General features: G+C 52.8%; 2 protein-coding genes across 2 annotated transcripts in view; one reads left to right on the top strand and one right to left on the bottom strand.

Moving 5' to 3' along the window:
• Window positions 1–80: 80 nt before the first annotated feature.
• TMEM258 (transmembrane protein 258) lies at window positions 81–408 on the top strand. The gene is made up of 2 exons (XM_010015110.1): window positions 81–178; window positions 282–408. The coding sequence occupies exons 1-2, from the start codon at window positions 81–83 to the stop codon at window positions 406–408; spliced, it is 225 nt and encodes a 74-aa protein (XP_010013412.1).
• Window positions 409–5,043: 4,635 nt separating this feature from the next.
• The window catches only part of MYRF (myelin regulatory factor), a gene marked incomplete at its 5' end in the record, with an annotated part of 33,497 nt that continues 19,306 nt past the window's right edge, over window positions 5,044–19,234 (bottom strand). Inside the window, 16 exons of the mRNA XM_010015111.1 lie at window positions 5,044–5,130; window positions 5,598–5,672; window positions 6,175–6,277; window positions 6,384–6,458; window positions 6,610–6,697; window positions 7,418–7,684; window positions 8,342–8,503; window positions 9,279–9,364; window positions 12,404–12,472; window positions 12,602–12,690; window positions 12,992–13,064; window positions 14,218–14,378; window positions 15,512–15,621; window positions 15,951–16,059; window positions 17,339–17,539; window positions 18,743–18,833. Of these exons, the coding sequence (XP_010013413.1) occupies window positions 5,044–5,130; window positions 5,598–5,672; window positions 6,175–6,277; window positions 6,384–6,458; window positions 6,610–6,697; window positions 7,418–7,684; window positions 8,342–8,503; window positions 9,279–9,364; window positions 12,404–12,472; window positions 12,602–12,690; window positions 12,992–13,064; window positions 14,218–14,378; window positions 15,512–15,621; window positions 15,951–16,059; window positions 17,339–17,539; window positions 18,743–18,833 (1,846 nt within the window). The remainder of the gene's footprint in view (window positions 5,131–5,597; window positions 5,673–6,174; window positions 6,278–6,383; window positions 6,459–6,609; window positions 6,698–7,417; window positions 7,685–8,341; window positions 8,504–9,278; window positions 9,365–12,403; window positions 12,473–12,601; window positions 12,691–12,991; window positions 13,065–14,217; window positions 14,379–15,511; window positions 15,622–15,950; window positions 16,060–17,338; window positions 17,540–18,742; window positions 18,834–19,234) is intronic.

The following is a 19,234-nucleotide window of genomic DNA, read 5'->3' as shown; positions in this document are numbered from 1 at the left end:
GGACACCATTTCCACCACTGCCCCCAGCCTGCTCCTTCTCCCCACTCACCTTTGCTCTGTCCCTGCAGGAGCTGGAGGCGATGAGCAGATACACCAGCCCGGTGAACCCCGCCGTGTTCCCGCACCTCACCGTGGTGCTGCTGGCCATTGGCATGTTCTTCACTGCCTGGTTCTTCGTGTATCCCCTGGTTGGTGGTGTGGGAATGGGTTGGGGGGGTTAGGGCATGGACAGGCTGTCCTTTCATCCCATCTCTGTTATCACCTTAACCTCTGGACTGCAGCTATGAGGTGACTTCCACCAAGTACACACGGGATATCTACAAGGAGCTGTTGATCTCGCTGGTGGCCTCGCTCTTCATGGGCTTTGGGGTCCTCTTCCTGCTGCTGTGGGTCGGTATCTACGTCTGAGGCACAGACAGCAGAGCACCGGGACCACCCTGTGATCCCCTGCAGCTGTAAGCTCCTGAGGGCTTGTGTGGGGGGGTCCAGAAATGTGGCTGATCTCTACAACAGCCTCAGGGACAGAGCTGGGATGTGCAAAGAGCTGTGCCCTCCTTGCAGCAGCCGCCTCTGTCCCACCAACCTCCTTCATCTCCTCTTTGGTTCTAGGTGGGATGCTCCACAGAAGCTCTTTTTGTATTTCTTTTCTACTTCAGCACCACATCCCATAGCAGACACGGGCTGTGCTCCCCTCGAGTGACCTGTACCAGACCAACAAACCATCCCTGAATAAAACTGGCTCTGTGATGCCTCTGCCTTTGCACTCATGGTTTGTCTTTTAAATGATTCTGTGGTTTTCCAAACCACTTTCATCCTGGCACAAGATACCTTGGGATAGGCCTCGTGGTTATTTATGGATTTCCAAAGCCGTGTGTGCCCAGAAGTGTTTCAGTGCAGCAAGACTCTAGAAAATCAGTGTTTTCTGCTCCTTCCTGAGCCTGTTTTTATATCCCTCAACCTTCCCACCATTGTGTTCCCTCACCTTCTCTCTGTGGCTGTGCCCCTTCTCATCCTGAGCCAGTGGCTTTGTGGTCCCCACTCTTTGGCCGCTCAGAAGAGTTTATTTATGGCATATAACTATATTTTTATAGGTAGTTTTGAATTTCTAACCCAGTTTTCAAAGCATTTAGCTTTGGAAAATCCCACTGATGAACGACATGGGGGTTCCTCCATCTTGTGGGAAGCAGTTTTATAGGTACTGAACCAAAAACCACTTATTTCCCAGCAAGGGAGGATGTGCCAGGAGCCATCCTTGGATACAAAGCAGTATTTATATATTTATTTATATGGGCATATTTACCTCCAGCATAAAACAAAGTCTAAATAAGCCAAACAACAACAACAAAAAGTGGGGAATCCAGAGATTCAGCACTCAAATTCAGCAAAATATAAATATAAATCAGAAAGAAAGGAGGGAAACCACCTTTGTTCCCCACAAATAAAAACTGAGCATGATAATACCTGCTAAAGAATGCAACTCTACAAACTTGCTGGCAATATACAGTGATTAAAGCTGTGACAGCAACATTTAAAACCAAATTAGTGCTTTACTTGTTTTCTTCCTTAATTCTTGCAGTGGTGGCAGAGTCTCTATTTACAGGCTTTTAAGCTCCATCAGTAGGACAGAATGTTTGTGAATTTGCTTTTGAAACAAACTCTGAAACAGCCAAACTTTGGCAAGTGGCCTCATTTCCCCTCCTGCTGAGGATGGCTGGAGGGATGAAGCGTTTCCAGCGGGAAGAGAGCGGTTTTCCCTAAGCTGTAGGGCTGGAGGCAGCAGCTCAGAGCTCCCTCCTCTTGTGCAGGGCAAGGCCTGATTGTTAACTCTCTTGTTACTGATTGGGGATGGGGAACACATCTTCTGTTAGGGCACAGACACCTTTGGGGGGACTCTATACAACTGTTGCCTTGGGCTTTGAAGCAATCCTATGACCTTTAGTAATTACAAACCCCTTTGGAGCTCATTTCTGCTCTGCAGCAGCTGCCATACACTTTATGATACACTTGAAGCCAAGGTACTAGATCTAAACCACTAAAACCTGCATTCTGGATCCCTCTCCTGGGATCAGGACACCATGGATTGCTTCAGCCCGGTGCTGCTCTGCTGTGACACAGCTGTATGTGGGTAGGACCAGCCTTGGCACTTCAGGTGTTGCCTTAGTCTCAGTTTTTAAGCTATTTACTCCTGGTTTTGAGGCACTCAGTGTTTTATGTACGTGTGGGAAACCTCTGTTCCCTCGTGCTGTCCTGGCAGCAGAAAAAGGCACTAGAGATGTTTCCATAGCCCTTAGGCACTTGGGTTGCTTGGGGCCCTCATAAACCCCATGGCTTAAGCATTATGGAGAGACTCCTCCTCCTCTTGGGCCACTGCTGGTAGCATGTTTCTAGTGATTGATTCCTCCCCTCCAGGAGTGGCTTTGGAGATGAACTCGTGGTTCCTGGTTGTCCTCACCCAGGAACACCAGTGAGGGGGTGATGGCAGGCAGTGCTTTCAGCCCTGGCCCTCGCACCACCACCCATGACCTCTTCAGGGACCGAATGAGCACATGGGCGTCTAACCCAGCTTGAGGGGAATCAGCGCGTCTGAGATGGTTACCTCTAAGATGGGCAGGATTCAAAGAGCACGTGGTGTCACCCACCACTAAGGACATGTCAGACTGGGCCACTGATTGCCAAGTGGAGAATAAAAGCTGCCAAGAAAGTAACTTCCCAGTTTAAGGCCAAGCAAAAACAGGGTGGAGGGAGGGAAGGGCTCTATGTGGCTTCTCCAGAGCTACACCAGGGGTGTCCTTCCTGCTCACAGGGAGAAACACAGAATCCTGCTGAGCGTGGCACAGGGTGCCCAGAGGAGCTGTGGCTGCCCCACCCCTGGCAGTGTTCAAGGCCAGGTTGGACACAGGGGCTTGGAGCAACCTGCTCTAGTGGAAGGTGTCCCTGCCCGTGGCAGGGGTTGGAGCTGGAGGAGCTTTAAGGTCCCTTCCAACACAAACCAGGCTGGGATTCTACGGAGCTGAGCTGCTTGTGCGTAGGTTCTCCCACCCTTGAAGCCTCTTGTGTTCCCACTGAGCTTCCCAAAATTGGGTAGTCCCTTGGCTCTCCTCCTGCTGGGCTGCCCAGCATTCCCTGCTCACCCACTGGATCCAGCCTGCCTGGTTTTCCATAGATTTTAGTAACTGGAGAACATCACCAGTGTATAGTTGTGTTTGGTGCCTGTGGGAATGCAGCGGGAGTGCAGCCCTGAGCTTGAAACCTTCCAAATAAAGAGCCTTTGGTGGCAGAGACACCAACTCCTGCTGATGTCACATGGAATTGCAGGTCTATGGCTACTTTCCTGGGACATGCTTGGAAAGAAGCTCCAAGATGGGTTGACAGACAAAAACTGCTCCTGGACTGGGAAGAGGAGGATGCGCAGTGTCTTTGCAGCTTGTTTCTCTGGAGCAGCAGAGCCATCCATGTACTCCTCAGAGCTGGTGAAGGGAAGGAGGGATTGCTGTGTCCATCTCCACTGAAGGCAACAAAATGCAGCAGCCAGAGCCTAACGGTGATTCCCAAAACCAGTTTGGTTCAAGTGATGTCTAATGGCAGGGCTCAATGTGCTCTTCTCTGAAGCCAGCTTAGAGCGAGCTTCAGGATGGGTGAGTGACATCCTCCCCTCACTGCTTGTCCCCAGCAGTGGCTGAGCTTTCCTTAGGGAAATACAGCTCATCCTTCAGGAACTCAGATGTCTCCTTGGCAAGAGGTGCTGGAGCAGGATGAGGGGAGGACACAGGCACTGGTTGGTTGGTCTGATACATCCCAGCACTGCTGTAGCTTTAACATGGAGCTTTGCAGTGACCCCCTTTGGTTTCCTATGCAGGACACACATAGCTCAACAGGGACAGAAGTAATAGACCCATTTTTATACAGCTTAAACCCAAACTAATTCAGTAGTTTAGCAAGTTAAGAACTTGTAACAGTAAAATACCCAAAATACAGTTGTCTGCTTTCAGCCAACAGTGACAGCGAGGACACAGTCACTGCCATTGCCCCTTTGGGGGTGACAATCAGCCTCTTCAGTGCCTGGCAGGGAGCTGGTAGCCAGTGAAGCCACATCACACGGCCCCAGGGACTCAGCCTTGCTCTGCAGGGTGCCACCAGGCTTTGCCAGGGGTCTCCAAAGTACATTTGGGTGGCTGGGTTGACATGGCAGCTCCACACACTGCAAGAGGCCACACACTGCTGCCAAATGACAATTAAAAAGGGGTCCCACCACATTTAATGCAGGTGACTCAGGGTCATTTGTCTTCTGTGGGTTGATGGGAAGTGTCCTCACGTGTGGTTTGGCCTGGGCACAGCCTCAGCAGCAGCTTTAGTGGGGTTCATCCAGCCAGACCTGGGTATGGTGAAAGAGTCCAGCAAGGAGGGGGACAGAAGGGGCTACAGATGAAGCTGCACCTTCTGTTGTTGTCCATAGAGAGTCCATTCCAGGTCCAGGGGTCTGTGGGGGGCTATGGAGGGGTGGCCCTGGGCCAACCAGAAGGAACAGCAACTCCAGTGTATGACTTCCAGTATGTCCAGGCACAGCCTGCCTTTCCAAGCCAAACTCCAGCGTTGTGCTCTTGGAAAGGGCTCCAGTGTTGAGCAATTCCAGTGTTGTGAAGAAGTGATGTGGTACATCAGGGCCAGCACAAGATGGAGCTCCCATCCATGGGCAAACCCATCCAGTGTAATGCTTTCAAATCCAGTGTTGCAAGGGGGAAGGAGAAGTGATGGAGGACACAAATATCCCCATAAGGGATGGAGACACAGGTTTGGGATGGTGGGAGTCAGGGTGAGGTGAGCCCAGGAGATACCAAGGGGCTGGTTGTGTTTCTGCGGCTTAGGTCCCATGTTCTGCATGTGCTTCAGTGCCTGTGGCACCAGCCACAGCCAAACCAGCCCCACGCAGGAGCTGGGGGTGATGTGGGGCTGGGGGCTAGCAGAGGAGGGCATACAGGAGTCTTCCCCAGTGTCACCAGTCCCCCTTGGCTCTCTCCAAGCAGAGGGCACTGGTGCTGCCAGGACTCACTCACAGAGCCAGTAAAACTGAAGGTAATAGTCAGTGAAAAGGTGGCCCATCTGCTCAGGAGCAGTGCTGCAGTTGGCTTGGCCCTGTGAGAGAGCAAGAAAAAGAGCTGGTAAGAGTAGGATACATGAACTAAGGGAGGAATTGTGCCTGAATTATGTGCTGGGGCAGAGAAAAGTCATCCCACCACCACCTGGGTAACTGTGGAAGGCAACAGCCGTGATGGAGAGGGCTGTGGAAAGCTCTCAGTGCAATGTGGCCCCTAAACCTGAATCAGAGGGTAATCAGGCACTGGAACAGGCTTCCAGGAAAGTGGTAGAATCACCATCCCTGGAAGTGTTCCAAAACCATCTAGATGAGGCCTCAGTGCCATGGGTTAGTGGTGGCCTTGGCAGTGTGGGGGAATGGTTGGACTTGATGAGCTTCAAGGTCTCTTCCAACCTGGTTGATTCTATGATTCTAAGGCTCTCAGTGCAATGTGGCCACTAAACCTGCCATGGTCCCATTGCTCTCCTCCTGCTCAGCCTGGGACAAAGCAGCTGCTGGTACTCACAGGCTGTGCTACTCTGAAGTGGTAGGTGAACTCCCGGAAAGACATCATCACGAGAGGCCAACGGTGCGTGGTCTCCTGGGGAAGAAAGGAGAATGGCTGGGATGAGATTGGGGCTGAGCATCTGGGAATATCCTCCTGGGCCAGACTGGCAAGGAAACACAACCCTGTGCTGTCAAGTGCTGCCTCTGGAGGAGCAACGTCTCCAAGGTCAGCAATTGAGCTGGACTGAGAGAGACAAGGAGGCACCCAAGGGTAAGAAAGGGTCTGCTGCAGGCTCTGCACATCCAGGCCTGAAAAATCCCTCTGGAGGGATTTCTTTAGGATATGATACAGCCTGGACTCTTCCCAAAGTGCTGGGGCTCATGCAGAGGGGTTGGGTGGGATGATTCCATGAGTGAGCACATGTATCAGGTATCCAGCCACCTCCTGTGGATGTCTGATGTTGGCCAGTGCAGAGTACAGCTTTATGTGAGCATGGTTCCCTCTTGTGCTGCCCTAGCCAGGCTGATGGCATCCCTCTGCAGGGATCAGTGCTGTGCTGGTGTGACGTGTGGATTTTGGGCTGTTCCCTCCCTACCTGTGTGTCTGTGGCATCAGTGGAGCTATTCCTGCTCGCAGCATCCTGGCAGGGGTCACTGGAGACAAGGCCACAAAGGGAGATGGACACAGCGGAGGAGGAGCTGAGGAGACAAGACATGGTAAGACCCTGAAAGAAGCAGCCTCTGCCACCTCTTCCCCAACTTCAGAGGGACCACAACACCAAAGACATGAGCCCTGTGCACTCACTTCATCTCCAGGGTCAGGTTGGTGTTCACTGCTGTGAGCTGGCTCACAGGGATGCGGTAGGTGAAGTTTCCAGTCCTAGGGACACAAAGAGAACATTAGATCTCACCATGGTGGCTGTGGGATGGCCAGGACAGGACCCAAAGCCTCTGCTGGGCTAAAGCTATAGAGGGGAGGTCCCACACTGCTGCTGCCACCAGGGTGATGCCACCAGCCTGGCCTCACTCACCTGCATGTGTCAATGGCTGCACAGTGCTGGGACTCGATGGCCATATTGATCTCCAGGATGCGGATGGAGAGCAGCACTGGGCTGGACCCTGCAGGATGGAGAACAGGCTATTGAGGAACAGCAAAGGGATGCTGTTGGGGTACCCTGAAGGATGCCTGGCACCCAGACAGCCTTCTCTTATCACTATGTAATCAGAGAGGGGGGTCACACTGCTGCAGGGCTGTGCTAACACCACATCCAGCCATGGAGAGGCAGGAGAAGGGGTGCCCCAGACTACACCAATGGCTGGTCATCAGCACTCCTTTCTCTCTACTGCCAGCATCACTGAATCTCTGTGTTTCTTCTTCTAGATCTGATTTACCTATAGCTGAGCACACTGAGATGGGGTTAGGAATGGAGATGCTGCTACAGCAGCCTCCAAAGGGAACTAGCAACAGGGTAACATAGCCAGAAAGTGCAGGGTAGCACAGGGGAGGAAGGGCTCCAAGCAGGGCTGAAGGTTGAATCTGGCTGCACTGGGGGCAAACAAGCTGCAGGATGGAGAGACACAGTGAAAGCTGTGCAGGAGAATCATAGCATCATTTAGGTTGGAAAGGACCTTTAAGATCACCGAGTCCAACCATTAACCCATTTCAACAGTTCCCCTTCCACAGCAGGTCAGATGATACCACTTGTTTTGCTTATCAAGATGTGCTGTATGTATAAAACATTAACATTCAAAAGATGAGCCCCAGTTGCTTGAGAATACCCCAAGAGAGAGCCCAGGACCATGGTGTCAATGCAGCAAGAGAAGACAGAATCCACCTACCACCCATGCTGGGCTCCTCCGCGTGGGGCCACTGGCTCAGCGGCTGCTTGATGCTGCGCTGCTGCCGGGGCTGCCCCAGCGAGAGGTTGGAGATGTCCTTGGCTTTGCTGTGGGTGAAGGGGGAAGAGGGGCTGGCATTGGGGCTGCCAAAGCTCTGAGACCTGTCCGGTGTCTTTGGCCACTTGGCGTAGGAAGTCGCTTTCCCTGGGATGCCCCTGGATTTGCCTTTGATGTTTGTCACAGGCAGGAGAGAGGGTTGGCTTTGGTCTGTGATGGAAAAGGGAGAGAAAGGGTGTGGGGAGAGGTAGGGGGAGGCTGGGAGCCTGTTCCTGGTGGGATCCTTGCAGCAAAGGGAGGCTAGAGAGGGGCAAAGCAGGGACACAGCCCTGTGCTCGGCAGGGCACAGTGCTTAAAGCATGACTCGAGGGGTGTTTTGGCTCTGCAGCAACTGCCCAAGATGCTGTTCCTGCGGCAACAGTGATGGTGGTGGAGCAAATGAGCTTGCAAAAGCTCTGCTTGGGCAGCCAAGAGGCATCACAGCCCTGGAATGCCAGAAGCCTGCTCAAAGCCAACAGAGGAATAAGATCAGACTCCAGGTTCGGCTGCCTCTTGTGACTTGGTGCTGGCAAAGCAGCAGCTCCAGAGACCTTGCAGCCCTCACTTAGCTCTGGAACATGATCAGGAATGTCTGAACCATGCTGCGTGGGTTCAGCCTGGCAGTGCTGCTTTGTCCCACTGCTGCCTGCCAGGACTCAATGGGTCCTGGTAGGTCCCAGCGCAGGCAGGGGTGTGATGGGAACCAGGCATGTCCTTTCCTAACGTAAGACATAAGGTGAGACAGGGCTGGGGACATGAGGTGTTGCAATGGTGAGACAGACCTTGGTGTTGTCCCAGCTTCTCCTGGGTGCCTGGGCTGGTTCTTACCTGTCCGGTTAGTGGCATGAGTGGGGCTGGTCTCAGAGATGGTAACAGAAGAGGCATTGGTGGGAGCAGCAGAGCAGCAAGTGGAGAAACAGGGGGGGCTGAAGCAGGCTAAAACACTGGGACCAGGTGAGCCAAGGAGCAGGTCATGAGTGTCCTCTGTGGCTGCAGGACAAACAGCAGGGACATGAGGAGTTAAGTCAAATGGAGACATATCCAACAGGAGCAGCACCAAGTGCCCCCAGCATCCCTTCCACAGATCCCGAGCCCCAGAACCCTGCAGCCCAGAACCCCCCCGTGTGCTGGGTGCACCCCCAGAGCGTGAGCAGCAGCTCAGGGAGGGGATCCTGCCCCTCTGCTATCAAACTATGGGAACAACTTACAGAAAGAGCAGCAAGGAGTAACCAAGATCTGAAAAACTCTCTGAAACACAGCTGCAAGATCTGCCTGGTTGCTTTGTCTAGGAGAATGTGAGGAAAGGTCTTTGTTATGATAAAGCTTACAGTAAGTATTCTTTGTAATAGGAGGTTCTGTAGGGGAAAAATACTATGATGAGGTCCAAGAGTTGTAAACTAGAGATAAAGAAAGGAAACCCCAGATTGTCTTCCAACAGTACAGTGTCTTTGCTGTGGAACTATGAAATACTTCTGGGGAAATTCACAGGATCTTAAATATGAATTATTCTGAAATCTTTAAAACATACTTTCTGCTAAATACAGAGCCCCATCCCTGGCAGTGTTCAAGGCCAGGTTGGACACAGGGGCTTGGAGCAACCTGCTCTAGTGGAAGGTGTCCCTGCCCGTGGCAGGGGTTGGGGCTGGAGGAGCTTTAAGGTCCCTTCAACCCAAACCAGTCTGAGATTGTACGACCCATACATCACCCTGCACCACAACCCACCATCATGTGCATCCACCAGACCCTCTGCCCCACTGTTACCTACCATGATGTGTGGGGATCCTGCTGGCGGCTCCATTCGATGCAGCTGTGGATCGCACCATCTGTGTTTTATCAAAGTTCTGGCTTGACCTGAAATGGGGAAAAACGGTGAAACCTCCTCCGTGGGGACAACAGTGTCACTGTATGTGAAAAGAGAAGCGGCTGTAGCAGTGAGTGGAGTGATGGGACCAGGTACATGGAGCAAGAGCCGATGCGGAGAGCGCAGGGGTGAGGAGAAGCACAGACTGGAGCCATCTGGGAAAGGCAGGGCAGGAGAGAAGTATGCAAGCTGTGGAGACAGCGAGGAGAGCTTGGGAATGCCACAGCAGAGGCAGTCCTATGTCTGGTAGTGACAAGTCCCAGCTGGTTCAGAGGACACCAGTGATGCTCCCTTCATGCTCGCTGTGGAACAGGGTGGACTTGATTTCCAACAGTGTTCTCCTTGGTGGATTTATGTGCTCAGGTCTCAGCACATTAGGCTGTAACAGGCACCAAACCCTCACCATTCCTTAAGGGAATTGCCCCATTCTGTCTTGGAGACAGACTGTTCCTCACCTTGCTTGTTATAAACACAAACAATCCCACCCAGACTCATCCCAGGTAATTTCAGGTGTTCCACTGAAGCTACCAAGACCTGAGCCGAGGACACCACAGGCACGTCCTGGGGGTAAGGCAGATGGGAAAGGGGAGGAACCGCTGCCTTGTGCTGCTCTTCTCCAATGTCTACACAAGGAGCCCAGAGCAACACCACTTCTGGGCACCAGTTACATGGGCACACCACCTGTGGAGATATGGGATAACCTCTTGCCTTTACACACTGTAGCTGCCCACTGAGTAGGAAGTTTTACTGGGCTCCTAACAAAGATAATCAAGATTTTACCTGTCCAGACCCTGCCCAGGAGCAGTTCGGTTCTACCTGTCCCACACTGTACCCATGGCTTGCCTGTCCCCTTTGCACTGCTCAAGGTTTCTCAAAGATAAACAGAGCTTTCACTCATTTAGAGACACCAAAATACCACTTTGTCACCTGAAGGACTTAGCTTATTGCATGTATTTCTTTTCCTGGTGAAAGGAGATGCCATGATGGTCTCCTGGGGGGAATGTGGGCACGAGCTTCTGGAGTCAACCTTCCTCCAAGCCAAAGATGCATCCCTCATGTTCCTCCACTGCCTCATCAACACTTCCCAAGCATGGCTTTGTCCTGCATCCCACAAGCAGATACTTTTTAACAGCTTCCTATGAAACACCCTGATGTGGAGTTCCTGAAGAATTGTCTCTTCCACTGGTCTTCATGTGGTGCTTTGTTCAAAGGGACCTGATGGACAGGTAGGACCCGTATTTCGTTTAACCAAAGTGTTTTCCAGCAGCCCTGCAGATCCCATTAATCAAAGTGCTTTACAGGGCCTAATGAGCAACTCAGCACCACTCCCTCCGTCAGCACCTTTCCAAACACTCCCAGAGGTGATGGTTCATATAAGGAAATCACACAGGGTTTATTTCTATCCTTTCACACAGTAAGATGGGTTGTACTTGAGGGTGAACCTCCATAATAAAGCTACTCCCTTATAAAGAGAGCATAGGAACAGCTTTAGGGCTAATCCTTCTAAGTCTTCATCCTTTCACATACTCTCTTTAGTCCTTTCAAACTGCTCCTGCTCTACCTGTAGTATGTAATGTCTTTATTTAGCCTTTGATGAACTGGTTCTTCAATCTCCTACTCATTTCCCTTCCTCACAGGGTCCATAATCCTTCCTTTTGCAATCCCAGCTGCTGATGTATATTCATCTCCCTTCCTTTGCTTTCAATGTTTCTTGGTCTTCTTTGGTGGAGATGGAAGAAAGAAGAGGAATTGAGGGATGAGGCAATTCAATAAGAGTATAATGAAAGAGTAACATACCGTGGACACAGAGCGACCGGGACGCCAGGACCCCTGTACCGAAAGAGGGCCAGGAGACAGGCAGTGGGCACAGCAAAGGAGCTACAGGCCAGTGAGGAGAGATGGGAAAGGAAAGATGAGGAGGATATGGAAGACGATGGAAAAGAAAAAATACAAGAATGGGAAAATGAAAGGCAAAGTGGGAATAAAATGGGTGGGATGAGATGGAACCGGGACAGGAGGGAGAGGAATAGGACAGGGAGGAGGAAAGAGAGAGAAAAAAAGACTCATTATCTGGAAATGTGAGGTCCCAAAGGAAGGAAGTGAGACAAAACACTGTTCAGCACAGGCTGCTCATGCTTGCAGGGCTGGGGCTGTTCCCTTGATGCTCTCTCCACACAAAGGACAGTGTCTGCAGAGGAACAGCTCTGGGACACCACCACAGGAGGGATGTGGAGCTGTCAGAGTGAGGCCAGAGGAGGCCATGGGGATGCCACGAGGGCTGGAGCAGCTCTGCTCTGGAGCCAGGCTGAGAGAGCTGGGCTGGGGCAGCTGGAGAAGAGAAGGCTCCTCAAGGGGACACCTTAGAGCAGCTCCAGGGCCTAAAGGGGCTCCAGGAGACCTGGAGAGGGGCTTTGGACAAGGGATGGAGGGACAGGACAAGGGGAATGGCTTGAACCTGCCAGAGGGGAGACTGAGATGAGCTCTGAGGCAGAAGCTCTTCCCTGTGAGGGTGCTGAGGCGCTGGCACAGGGTGCCCAGAGAAGCTGTGGCTGCCCCATCCCTGGCAGTGTTCAAGGCCAGGTTGGACACAGGGGCTTGGAGCAACCTGCCCTAGTGGAAGGTGTCCCTGCCCGGGGCAGGGGTTGGAGCTGGAGGAGCTTTAAGCTCCCTTCAACACAAATCATTCTATGGTTCTGTGATACTATCAACACTCCTGTTTGGTCCAGCCCCACTGCAATAGATGGGATGATGCTCTTTTAGTCCAGCTGAAGAGGCATCCAAAGAACATTCAGACCAGCCACAAGTGGATATATGAGCAGCAATCAACAGGGTACTTCCTTTTTCTTCTCTGTTCCTCACTTCTTGCTCCAGATAATTTACCTGACACCAGACTGGGATGTGTGGATGTGTTTGGTTGGCTTTACAGCTTGACTCACTGGAACTGTCCTCAGCAACCCCACAGTGGCTGCTTTTTGTGCTTCAATCTCCCCTGGTCACCACATCCCTCCCACTGAGCAAGAATTACCTACCCATCGATATCCACAAGGTCCTCTTCACTGCGCAAGCTCAGCACATAGAGCGTGGACATGGACACCACACTGGAAAGAAAGAGGACGAGCATGGAGCAAGGGACATGTCATGGTACTGATCTTCCAAGGGATTCCAGCCCATGGAAGAAGCTGTAGGACCAAAGCCCTTTGCTGCTGAGCTGGAGAAGTGGGTCTCACCTGAAGGCCATGATGATGACCAGGGCGATGATGGTGCCCTGCAGGAAGCGCTGGCTGATGCACGCCTGCTCCGGGACAACTGATGGTGACTGCAAGAGAGAGACCCCAAGATGAGCTCAGGGTTTCTTATTGCTCTTGTCCTTGCATAGATCTCACCCAGCCCATCCCAAGCTTTCTTCCTGCTCCCCTGCAAGCCCCAAACCCCCTCAGCACACAAGCCAAGTAACATCTTCATTAGGCATGGACAAAAATGAAGGAGAGATCATGGAAATGGGAAGGGAGAGAGTCTCTCCCTCTCCAGCAGGTGTAAAGAGAACATATAAGGACCATGCAAGATGACTATTCTTAGACAGGCAACCTTCCCCTGCTCCTCTGGGAGCAGTTCCTTACCTTGCTGGCTACTTTGTGGGGCCTCTTTTTGTGGGGCACACTCCCTGCACGGCTGAACTGGCTTCCAGTTTGGCTGCAAGGAGAAAGGAGAAACAGAACTGAGCTGTGCAGGGACAGCACTCAAAGGTGAAAAGGTGATTCTCATGTGTGGCATGACCGGGGGCAACAGCACCAGAGGGATGTGGAGTCCAGAGGAGGCCCCGGAGCTGCTGCGAGGGCTGGAGCAGCTCTGCTCTGGAGCCAGGCTGAGAGAGCTGGGCTGGGGCAGCTGGAGAAGAGAAGGCTCCTCAAGGGGACACCTTAGAGCAGCTCCAGGGCCTAAAGGGGCTCCAGGAGACCTGGAGAGGGGCTTTGGACAAGGGATGGAGGGACAGGACAAGGGGAATGGCTTGAACCTGCCAGAGGGGAGACTGAGATGAGCTCTGAGGCAGAAGCTCTTCCCTATGAGGGTGCTGAGGCGCTGGCACAGGGTGCCCAGAGAAGCTGTGGCTGCCCCATCCCTGGCAGTGTTCAAGGGCAGGTTGGACACAGGGGCTTGGAGCAACCTGCTCTAGTGGAAGGTGTCCCTGCCCGGGGCAGGGGTTGGAGCTGGATGAGCTTTAAAGGACTCTTCCAACACAAACCACTCTGTGATTCTATGACCAGGGTTTGATGCAGATGCTGGGGCAACCACCCCTCTATATGCCACACTACAGCACTAATACTACAAGCACAGTCTTATAGGAACCACTATAGGTTACCACCTCCTTTCTGAATGCTGCTCAGCCCAACACACACTGGAGAACCACCCTCCACAGCCTGCCCAAAAGAGTCTGGGATGCTATGATGATTCTATGACAGTCCAAGCCCTTGTCACTTCATCTGCCCACGGGTTGGTGCAGTGCTGTCCCACTGCCCAGAAAGCCCGAATTCTGACCCGAAACCTGCATAAGCTCATGAGGGCAGTGTGATGATTTTGGAAGATGAGAAACTCTTTGTCCTGAGAAAGCCACTCACTCACTCTAAGGCAATGTGGAGACAACGTCATACCAAGGTTTATGGGCTGGTCTAAGAGCAGGCTGTTGATATGTGTTTGCAGACCTGTCTGATCAATCCCAACACCTTCAATCTACCCCAGGCCAAATGACAACTACCAACACCCCACCTCTCCTCCCCTTTCCCAATCCAAGCTGTTACTCAGGGCTGTCTGGGCTCAAAAGGAGCCTGTACCCTCAGGATGCCCCTACCTGAATGCCCCAGAGCTCACAGTTGACTTCATGCTGTCCAAGCGCTTCAGCTTGGCCAGCTTGTGGCTCCACCTCTCCAGCTCATCGATGCGGGTCTCCAGGTTGTCTGTCAGCTTGCAGAGCTCCTTCACAGCTCCCACGTTCTCCATGAAGATGCGTTCCTGCAGGGAACAGGTCACAGTCTGAGTGGCCTGGAATGTGGAGACACTTCTGCTCCCATGGATCTGGCTGCCCTGAGTGCTCTGCTGTGCCCTGTTCCAAGGGAAAGGCTACACAACACCATCATACCTAGATCCCTACAGCCCCTGGACACAAGAAGAAGTGGTAAATACTCCATCCCTGGCAGTGTTCAAGGCCAGGTTGGACACGGGGGCTTGCAGCAACCTGCTCTAGTGGAAGGTGTCCCTGTCCGGGGCAGGGGTTGGAGCTGGATGATCTTAAGGTCTTTTCCAACCCAAACCACTCTATGGCTCTATATTCCCTTCAAACCAAACTAAAACAAGGAATGTTAGTGCAGGATCCCTGAGAACTCTCCTACTGGTGCTAATTCAGAGTCCTTCTCACTCACAAAAGACATACACAGAGTCTCCAAGGAGCCTTGGTCAAACCAAGTGAGCAACACTCCCCATCTACCCCTTCTCTGCCCCTCCCCAGCCCTCCCAGTCTGTCTCTTGCTCTACAGCACAAGCTGTTGGAGCTATTCTGCAGCCTCATCCAACAGAGCTGATCCAGCTCAATGGAGAGCCCAAATCAAGAAGCCCCTGAAGAGCACCCTTCCTCCTCATGTGCAGATGGGCTGTAGAAGGTCAGGTTCACATCTACTAGCTGCTGATGTAATTGCAGGGATCTGGAATTCCACCAAGGGAAAACAAGGCACTAAGGTCAGTCCTGGCCATTCGTATTCCGGACAGTGATTCAGGAGAGAGCTGGCAGCTTTGGGAAGCTCACCCCTTGTGCCCAGAGCAGCAAACAGGTTACAGAGAGGTCAGGCAGCCAGGTGCTCTGGGTTATCTTGACATAAGCACCTTATCTTATCTAGAAAGGAGAGATTATGACTAAGAGCCTCCCTACAGGAGGCTGCCAACAAGGAGATGCTCCCTTCCTGAGGGAGGTGCTGCCAACTTTCACCAGCATCAGGCTAATTCCTCCCTACTGATGTCTGCTGTCCACCATCGGAAAGACCAGCCAGGTCTCAAACCCATCTGGGTTGTGTTGGTTTAGAAGCACTTCCCAGCCATCGGTTTCCCTCTTCCATTTCCAGCTCCACAGGTTCAACAGCCTCCCTGTCACCAACCTTGTTCACCACCAAGAAGTTCTCAAGGGTCTTCCCATTGGAAAAGACCAGGTCCCCGGTGTCCTTCACAGCTTCAGGGAGGATCTCCTTCACCTCCTGAGCAATGACACCTGCATGGGAACAGCACAGTGGAGAGTCAAGGTGATCTGGGCAGGGTTCCTCTTGCCACAGCTCTTTCTCTGGCCCATGTAGTCGCTATCACAGAAGCCCTATAAGCCACTGTGGGAAATGCCATCCTCTTTCCCACCCATTAAAGAGGGAATTTCATCAGATGCCTAAACTTCAGCTGGGGAGAAGCCCCCTCTCAACTACCCCATGCTCGGGTAGAGCTGCAGGGAAAGGCAGGGCTTGGCACCACGTATAAAAGGTGGGTTGTGGAACGTGAGGTCCAGCACTAGAGTCACAAGCAGGTCACTGTGGTGAGACATGGGGCCTGTACCTGTCTCAGAGGTGTTCTCAATGCCCACTGTGGCTGCAAACTCAGGCTTGTAGTTGTAGTGCACCAGCCGCATCCGGGAGATCCTTTTCAGCTGCTCTGTGGTGTCCACCTGCATAAGACAGACACATGCACCTCCTAAATGGGATGTCGTTCCTTCAGTTCCCATCATTCTGGTTCCAAGCAGCAAACCCCACGACAGCCCATGGTAATACCCCTGTGAGACAGCTCTGGACCTGCCCAGACCAACATTAGGACAAAATGCATCTGCACTGGAGCTCAGCTCTTGGGATTGCCCAGGTAAAGCTGATCCAGTGGCCCAGCGAGGCCACTGACCTCCCTGCCTACAGCAGCCCTGAGACAGGCAAGAGATGAGGTTTGCTCTGTGCTGCCTCTTGGATGGAGCACCCACCAAGGAGGCAGAAGGGAGGAAGAGGGTGCAAAGCTGATGTTCAACAACTGAAACTGGACAACCTGGGCTTGTGGAAGGTGTCTCTGCCCATGGCAGGGGTTGGAACTGGATGAGCTTTAAGGACCCTTCCAACACAAACCAGTCTGGGATTCTATGAATATGGGGTGAATCACAGAATGGTTGAGGTTGGAAGGGACCATCAGAGAAGCAGGGTTGCCTAAAGCACGTTGCTCAGAGTTGTGTCCAGATGGGTCTTGAATATCTCCAGGGAAGGAAACTTCACAACCTCTCTGGACAACCGGTTCCAACACTCAGTCATCTGCACAGTGAGGAAGTTCTTCCTCGTGTTCAGGTGGAACTTCCTGTGGCTTAGTTTATGCTCATTGCCTCTTGTCCTATCTGCTGGCACCATTGAGAAGAGTCTGGCCCCATCTTCTTGACACTCTCCCTTCAGATACTTGTACACATTGATCAGATACCCCCAAACCTTCTCTTCTCCAGGCCCGGCTCCCTCAGCCTTTCCTCATAGGAAAGATGCTCCAGACCCTGAATCATTCTAGCAGCCCTTTGCTGACTTGCTCCAGGAGCTCCATGTCTCTCTTATACTGAGAAACCCAGAACTGGACACAGTCCTCCAGGTGAGACATCCACCTAAGAGGACTTCAGAGCAGAGCTGAGCCTTCCACCAAGGCAAAGCCCTAGTGGGCAACCTGATATACTCAGGTTTGTAACTTCTGCATTTACTGGTTCTGGCTAACAATGGAAGAGTCAATATTCCTTAAGACACAGTGGACAGGCTGTGTCTGGGACAGACAAGGACAGACTTCTAAGGCACTTCCCATCTGGTCAACAGGAGCTCACATTGCCCATAAGGACCATGTCAAATCAGCAGTTGAAAGAGGCTCACAGGGACACTTACATGTTCTGAGGTGCCTTTCAGGTCTCTGATCACCCCAAGCCTGCTTTGCCTGGCTCTTACCTCCTGGATGTCCTCCTTCACTCGGACATCTGAAGGGTGCATCAGTGAACCCATGACCTTCACGTTGCCATGGACCACGAGGGCTTCATCGGGGCGGTCCGTGTTGATGCCGACCCGGCCGTGGTGGAAAACAGTGTCGGGGAGCTGTGCCCGCTGCCAGAGCACATCACTGTCACTCTCAAACTGGCCAGGGTTGGAGGCCTGTGGAGGGACAGGGAAGTTGGGACTGAGAAGTAGCAGGTCCAGGGAGAGGAGCGCTGCAGTGGTGCTGGGCAGAGGCACTTGGAGATGTAGACAGAGTGAGGAGAGCCCTACAGACACATCCCTCCATGCATGGTGCAGGACTGTAGAGCAGGAGAGGCTGAAGGCCACAGAGGGACATCAGAGAGTCCCAAGCTGTTGTGGTGGCCTGGATGGTGCTGTCCCCATTAGTATGGGTGGAAAACAGCTCCAAAACAAAGCTTGGCATAAGCAGAAACACCCAGCAAGGGTGTCCTTGCTCCACAGAAGGAAGAGAGGGGGAAGACCTTGGGTGAAACTGGTGCATGTTCATTCAGGTACCCTGAGAAGTAAGAAGGGGCTGCTGAGATGAACAGGATGTTGGGATGAGCATCTCTAGGTCATGAGATCCTGGCACGGGTGCCCTCTCCAGCCTGCACTGCACTGAATTACAGCCCTAGGAAGACATAGAGACTGAGCTGTGGCAGTCCCAGCCCCACAGGGACAGCAAGGACCTGGACAGCCAGCCAGGGCAGAGCCAGCAGAGGACAATCAAGGCTGTGGAGGTCTGAAAGAGAGTTTTGCAAGGCAAAGTGGCAGGGACAAAGATGTGCTGCCAGCCCTGGGAACAGATCCCAGCCTGCCCTGACAGCAGAGGCAACTTGACATTCACCTGCTGGCTCTGTCCAAGCCCCTCTCTGCAGGAGCCCTAAAGGCTGTGCCTCCTCTGCTCCTCTCCCTGCTTTCTTGAGCTGTCTGTTCCCTCAGCTACCAGAGCTGCTCCAACACCCCACTCAGAACCACACAGGACAGCAGGAGACCAAGTGACATGGCTGTTGCTCCTGGGTCCCAAATCCTGGGTTCTGCTGCTGTGGTTCTGTGCCCCACATGAGATGGGGCAGGCCAGGTTGCCTGCATTTCTGTTTGGTTCTGTGGTGGGCACCAAGGACGCTGCAGATCCTTGCACACACTGAGGCTGCCCTAATGAAGCACATGTGGAAAGGCAGGAGCCAGAAGGCAGGCATGGACAGGGAGAAGCAAAGCTAAGAGACTGGAGAAGATGGGAAAGGGATAGGTGGGGAAAGCACTGAAAAGCCAGAGGAGGGAAGGAGGATCACCAGCCAGGACATCCAGCAAAGGACTGCTGGGTACCTGCAGAGGCTGAGGGATGAGAAAGAGACTTACCCTGACAATGATGCGCTCAGAGATGTGAGCTGCCAGCGTGTAGTTCTGGTTCTGTGCGTGTGCCTGCAAGGCCACCACGAGCATGAAATACCTGCCAAGAGGGAGAAGAGGTCAGGGTGCCATCCTGCACGGGGAGCTGCTTCCTCTGGAGGCTGAGGAGGGCTTGGAAAATCCCCTCTCATTGTGCTGTGGTGCACAGGCACTGCCCCAAACCTCTCATGAATCATAGAATAGGTGGTGTTGGAAAGGACCTTAAAGCTCCTCCACCCCCTGCCCCGGGCAGGGACACCTTCCACTAGAGCAGGTTGCTCCAAGCCCCTGTGTCCAACCTGGCCTTGAACACTGCCAGGGATGGGGCAGCCACAGCTTCTCTGGGCACCCTGTGCCAGCGCCTCAGCACCCTCACCGGGTAGAACATATTCCTAATATCTGACGTCCCCCTGGGTAATGCACAACATGGATGCAAACAGCTTGGGGTGGCCCTGATTTTAA

This window comes from Nestor notabilis, unplaced genomic scaffold, assembly GCF_000696875.1.
Source record: "Nestor notabilis isolate BGI_N333 unplaced genomic scaffold, ASM69687v1 scaffold2335, whole genome shotgun sequence".
In the NCBI taxonomy this organism is placed as follows: domain Eukaryota; kingdom Metazoa; phylum Chordata; class Aves; order Psittaciformes; family Psittacidae; genus Nestor; species Nestor notabilis.
The sequence above is the reverse complement of the archived record's forward strand: the minus strand, read 5'-3'. Positions and strand labels throughout refer to the sequence as shown.

Excerpts from the sequence above, each read along its gene's own strand:
- TMEM258 (XM_010015110.1), top strand. The coding sequence starts at position 81 with ATGAGCAGATACACCAGCCCGGTGAACCCCGCCGTGTTCCCGCACCTC. Across the intron at positions 179-281 it reads TTCACTGCCTGGTTCTTCGT|CTATGAGGTGACTTCCACCA; the intron begins GTATCCCCTGGT and ends TCTGGACTGCAG.